A 6,618-nucleotide genomic window follows, 5' to 3' on the forward strand; every position below is an offset into this window, starting at 1 on the left:
CTACATAGAGATATATTTAAAGAGACAGTTTGTAGTAGAGCTGAGAATCATTTGCTCAAATTAAAAGTAAACTGAAGGGCTACTATAAGACGCATTTTGTGGAAAGTTTAGTCATGAAATTGGTGACATTTTTCATCAAAATAGCTGCTGTGTTGGTTGTGTCCAACGGTCAGGAGTGCAATAGAAAGTTATTTCTGTACAGGACCAAAAACGTCAACCTGAGCAGAGCACTGTGTTCACTGTTATTAGCTGCAAACACTATTTACTTCTCTTGATCTTGACAGTGAGGCTGTCTGAGTTCAGTAGATCCACATTTGGTTGCACAAGTTAAATGAAGCTATTTATTTTGTTTGTCTTGGTCATCATTTCTAATTGTTGGTTCTTAATGCTTGATTTGTTTCTTTTCTTGTTGTTTAATTGGGATGTTGCTGGTTTAATTGATGTAAGAATTTCCTTATAGCATTGCTGTTTTCTGTGAGAAGACAAAAAAACATTTTGTGTGAGCTTGTATGGGTCTATTAAATTCAGTATGAACCATCCAGATTGTTTCCTGGTTCTTTTTTGCACTTGATATAATCCTCTACTAAAATGCATTGACTATTAAATGGTATAATAGTTTCAAAATGGTACACATATCACATTAAAAACTATATGGAGAGGTACAAGGAAGAATTGTTCATTAATGAGACTTCCCACAGTTTCCTCAGCCCACCCTGCAGTCCAGGCCCATTTGCCAAGTGGGTGGCCTCACTCGGATTGATACAGTGCAGCTATTATTTCAAAAAGGATTACGTCTTCCTCTTATTTGAAACAGAGAGAGCCGCCTCTCTCACCATGTGCCAAACCATCCGGCAGAGAGGAACACTGAAGGAAATGAGCCTTGTTTAAAGCCAAGAACATAAAATGATAGAAACAAGCTCAATAAAACGAATGTGCTTACTTCATTTTTATATTTCAGTCCAGAACAACCTCACCTGCTGTGATCGTTCAAACATCAACTGTAAAACATAATGAACAGAGATGGAGAGTAACTAAGTACATTTACTCAGGAACTGTGGTACTTTATATCTCTACCACATTTCAGAGGCAAACATTGTACCTTATATTAGACTACATTTCTTTGGCAGCTATGCAGATTAGCCTTTTTTTTATCATGTAAAACATACGATCACTTTGTAAATTATGATTATTTGCTATAGATTAAGTAAACCAAGTATATAAAGTAGTTAAAAGTGTCTCCACATTGACCAAATACAGCAAATAGTTGCTAACAAGTTCATGCATGAATAGGCTAATCCAATAATAGTAGCCTCTATATTATTTGAAACAGACTGTTGAGGAACATTCTGGATTATATTACTTAAATTTAAGTTGAATTTTGAATGTACTTGAGTATTTTTACAGGGTGGTATTGCTACTTTTACCTAAGTAAAGGATCTGAATACTGATTTCACCATAACCAGTACACACTGGAAGTAACTGTTGAGACTGTGAACTACAACAGGTCGATAATAAAACATTAAAGGTAGAATCAATAAGATTTGTCCGAGCTGTTCATAAACGCACCAGAGAGATTGTTCATTGTTGTGTCTCATTTCCAGGATAAAATACTGATGTTTTGGGTTATTAAAGTGTCCTGAGCACAGCAAGTAATGAGAAATGCAGGCAGAGGGCAGATACAGACACCACCACATACTTTTACTGGGTCATTATTAGTGATGGCTGAAAGGGGGCTACTTTCTACATTTTTTAAGACAAATGTTACATTATATGCCTTTAATGTAGATTTTGAATGCAAGACGTAATAATTGCTTAATCTGCTTCTTTCACCAATCAATACACAGTGGAACTAATTTTGATAGAGTAACCATGCAATAAAATATATTAAATAAATAAGATACAGCATATACAGGATATAAATGAGGAGGAATCTAGTATTATAAAGATATGCATTTATGCAGCTGTATTTTGTGTCTTAAAACAGAAATCCAGACCCAGTCTTTTTTACCAGTAAAAACATGACCCTATAAATTGTCTTTCATGTTGATGCGTTTGAAATGAGAGGACAATTATTGCATGTGCTTAGTAACAACAATTTTCATTATTATGCTGTACTACAAGAACTGATACGGTAAAAAAAAATCATATTGCGAATTTTTTTTTTGACAAATGTTACAATTGTGATATAATTCACGACAGGTGGGAATGATAATTTTTGCGTCACAATTCCCATGTCATTTTCACTGTAAAAATCTATTAAAATCAAAATGGTGTAACATTTGTTGGGGTCTGTACCGAACAAACATGTTTTCTTACTTCTGGAGAACAAGATTTGTAGGCCAGGGCGTCTCTGCAGCACTGCACTTCATTATAATGAATGTTTTGTCAAAATATTGCAGCTTCTGCATTGCATCTTGCACTTGGCTGTATTGCGATTTGGATTAATTGTGCAGATCTGTGCCATTCATAATGTGAAAGTTTGATTCGGAGCTCTTGGCTTCAGGTTTGCATCTGTTTGATGAAGACAGACTGTTTGCAGGAGGAGGAGGAGGAGAGAGTTTAGAACGGGAGGGTAAAAGTCAAAGATGCAGATGCGCAGGTTTTTTTGTGAATGAAAGAGGAGAAGGGGGTCTGTTCTGTCCCAGACAGGCACTGATCTCGCCTGCTGGGGCCGCCGTGCCACCGGACACTCTGGACCATGACCTTGGACAGTAAACTCATGGACGAGACGGACATCGACGTGGAGGCACAGACAGACTGTGGTGAAGAAGACGTAAAGAACACAGGTTTCTCGGTGTTTAGTGAGAGTAATGCAGACTTTGAGCAAAGTGCGCCCTCCTTCACCCCTGCAGACCGAGAGGAGGGAGGCTTTACTGTCCGGCTGCAGGACGGTCCAGGCGGGAGAACCTCCTCGGTGAAGCCCCCGTACTCATATATCGCTCTCATCACCATGGCCATCCTGCAGAGCCCGAAAAAGAGACTGACCCTCAGTGAGATTTGTGACTTTATCAGCCAGCGCTTTGCATATTACCGGGAGAAGTTCCCTGCGTGGCAGAACTCAATAAGACACAACTTGTCTTTAAATGACTGCTTTGTCAAGATGCCTCGGGAGCCCGGGAATCCTGGGAAGGGGAATTATTGGACTCTGGATCCCATGTCCGCCGATATGTTTGAAAACGGGAGTTTTCTCCGGCGGAGGAAACGCTTCAAGAGGCAGCATTTCTATCTGGGAGCGCTGAAGGACTCCAGGGCGCAGGAGCGTAGCGCGGTGCCCGTGTTTCCTCTGGTCGGAGCGCACAGAATCATGGGTCCTGATTTGTACCACGACCTGGGGATAAGAAGCTCTCACACTGGTCCCAGCATCCCACCCGTGAGCAGCATCATCCCCGCGCTCTCCTCGCTCCTCTCTAAGACTTTCCCGTCTTGTCTCACCTTTGAACACTTCGACCCGGGACGCTGCGCCGGGATTCCGTCTCTGCCCCCAAACTCGTCGTTCATGAATCCTGTCTCACTGCACGGAGTGATTCCCAACTACCATGTGTCTCACCTGCCCAACTTCCCCACTGGGATCATAAAAGTTTCGTCTAATTCAATTTAATTCAGCCTTATAATGCCCGGAAACTGATTCTTCTCCCTCTCTGCCTGAGAATAAAGCAGTGGTACATGAAGTAAAATGCTTTTAATGGTGGCCTAAACTTACAAACTGGACACCATATTTAGCTGTTGTTTTATTGAAGCAAATGTTTTGGATAAGTGATATTTTACATTTTTCAGAATATGGAATAAAACATGGTTGAATTTACAGTCTGTGCAATTTGAATTAAATATCACAGAATTTATGATCAAATGATCTAACTCTGTAAACAGTTTTAGCTATGACTTTATTATATTTTGATGGACTGATTTATATATTTTTGTTTCCACGAAATTTAAGACTATACTTAATTAGAAAAAATGTCCAAAATTAAGCGCACCAGATTAAAAATACACAAGTAAATAAAAAATAGGCCTATATAAAATAATTTCACACAAATAATTTGACTATGCAATAATAATAATGACAGTAGCATTTTTTGGGTGGATGGAGGATGTTTAGATCAGAACCAAGAGAAAAGAGTATAGGCCTATAAGTCGTATGCTGATAGGTGAGATCACTGAACAACATCACTTAGAAACACCAACAATCCAAGTTTTTAGGTAAATGTAAATGAGTCCAACGTATCTGCACGTGCCTGACTTTATATGGAAAACGAAAATGTTCAAATCTGACGACATCGCTGCGTTTTATTTAGCTGCAGATGAGTTATCAGCTTTGTTACTTGAGTGGATATAAACACAAGAGGTCACATACAATTTGAGCATGTGCACATTTTCTCGGTGTGTGTGTGTGTGTGTGTGTGTGTGTGTGTGTGTGTGTGTGTGTCTTTTAGTTAGGACAGATTTGATTACAAAGCAGACTGACTGTTCAGTAGGACATTAGTTAAAACTGCACCGCGGCCTTTTTGTTTTGTTAGAAATGAAGATCGTTTGGTAGGATAAAAACACCACAACTGAAAACACACCATCACAATTTTAATTAATTGGCGTAAATGATTAATTGTAAAATGTACTGTAACATTAAGTATTCATTGTGAAGAAAGCTATTTTCTGAGTGATGCATTTATGTGTATTAATCACATTTTCTGTATAAAATTCATCATACATATTTTTTTAAATGCAAAAACTAATTGGCTATTTGTGAAGTATTGAAGAATGTATAGTAGTCACACACATTCAGATCTACTATTTAAGGCAGGTGCTGAACAAACAAAAGACAGCAATGAAGAGGTACAAAAGGCCCAGACTTTTTCTATTTGTGCAGTAGTTTTTTTGTTTGTTTGTTTTTCTTCATGATTCACAGACTACTTGAAATGCCCTAGTATTTTTAAAATATATTTTCTAAACAATTATATGTTAGTTTTTAATTATTTGAATTGAGGTAATATAGTGAAATATGTGCATTTTCTAAGAAAAGTATGTGAGTACAGACAAACAGGTGTTGACATTGGGCCATGTCTTACATGCTAGCTAGGAACAGTTATATTAGTACAGTTTGTTCATGTTAGTTATTAACCAATAAGCTAAAGCTAAAATTGATTTAATACTGAACATCCAAAAAGTAACTCTCATTCCTCAAGATCAAAACTTCTGATGAGATTAAATGACCATGCTCCTCTTAGTTTGTTTCTGATTGGAGGAGTTGTGTTACAATTGCCCCGGGGTACAAAAATTATGTATTTGTATGGGTGTGTAAGATATTAGGGAGCGAGTAAGCAGTTGCAACACTAATTTTGACAGAGGAAACATGAAGACAGATTTTTTTAAAAAGCACTATTAATCTGTTTTCCTGCAGTGTGTTGTCCTGTCAAGGCCTCACAAGGGGAATAAGGAATATCTTTTATATCCAATTTCTTCTCTCTGTTTTTCAAATTTAACCTTTTGTTCACAACACTAGAATTTCTGAAACGTGTAAAGGTGCACAGATATTTGTTTCATGAATAACATGCTTTCACAGTCAGTTTTACAATACAGGCTTGCTGAGGAGGTCAGAACAATTTGTGCAGTATAGTCATTGAAGAACTGTGGGTAAATGTGTGGAGGAAATCTCTCCCAGGATGTAGCTGCTGGTGGAAGTGTGATGTGGCTCGTATGTAGCAGGTCTTCTGCCGTCTATAAACAGCTGCCTTCCACCTAAATACCCCCTCAGGGAGCAGTTTGCTTTTCTTGGCACGGTCAATCATATTTGAGTTTAATTTAATTATAGCACACATGCACACTCACAGTCCCATCCCCCCCCCCCGTCCCCTTGAAAAAGTAAAATCTCCATATATCTCTGTGGAGTGTGACCCATTAAAGTTAGTCAGTGATGTGTGTGAGCCAGAGTTGGACAGGAAATATGATGGAGTGTGTATATTTGAAGAAAGGGGGGCCCTTCTGCAATCCATAAAGCCTGGAACAGACAGATGACAGAGACGTATAACAGCAGAACCACCCGTGAGCTCGTAATTTATCCACGTCTGAGAAGGACTTTACTGAAGGAGTGGAATGGTGTTGCAAAAGTAAAGTCCATTTCCATCAGTTAAGAAAAAACATAAAAATAAACAAAAATAATGAAAAAATGCTCCTGTTAAGTCAAAATTATGAGATAAAAGTCTACATTTTCATCATAATTTTCATCATAATTTTCTTACCATGAGAATTCATTTAAATCATAACAACCCTTTGAACCATACAAGTGAAATGGTCTGCCAGTGTCCACACTGGTATTTTTGTTTATTGTTACGCTCCATATCCCTAAAAGCTGTACAAACCATGCTGTAAGCTTACATATGTCAATAAATTATACTAATTTACAGAAGTAGTGAAATTGTGTCATAAATAAAAAAAAAAAAAAAAAAAAAAAAAAAAAATCATGCTTTATAATCTAACTTTACAAAATAATAAAAAAAATTAAAAGTATAAATAAAAACGAAATAGAAATAGTTCTCAACATTCTATAAATTATTTGAACTATAGACTATTTGAAAGACATTTTGACAGTTTTAACTGCAATAGAAGTGCCTATGTTGGTATTTTTGT

General features: G+C 37.4%; 1 protein-coding gene across 1 annotated transcript; it reads left to right on the top strand.

Moving 5' to 3' along the window:
* The first annotated feature begins 2,580 nt into the window (after positions 1-2,580).
* LOC146330085 (forkhead box protein D1-like) lies at positions 2,581-3,804 on the top strand. Its single transcript, XM_084713219.1, has one exon. The coding sequence runs from the start codon at positions 2,699-2,701 to the stop codon at positions 3,596-3,598; it is 900 nt and encodes a 299-aa protein (XP_084569345.1). The 5' UTR covers positions 2,581-2,698; the 3' UTR covers positions 3,599-3,804.
* The last annotated feature ends 2,814 nt before the right edge of the window (positions 3,805-6,618 follow it).

Source organism: Lutjanus erythropterus, chromosome 3 (assembly GCF_056507025.1).
Source record: "Lutjanus erythropterus isolate fLutEry1 chromosome 3, fLutEry1.hap2, whole genome shotgun sequence".
Lineage (NCBI taxonomy): Eukaryota > Metazoa > Chordata > Actinopteri > Lutjaniformes > Lutjanidae > Lutjanus > Lutjanus erythropterus.

Coding starts and splice junctions, on each gene's coding strand:
- LOC146330085 (XM_084713219.1), top strand. CDS start 2,699: ATGACCTTGGACAGTAAACTCATGGACGAGACGGACATCGACGTGGAG.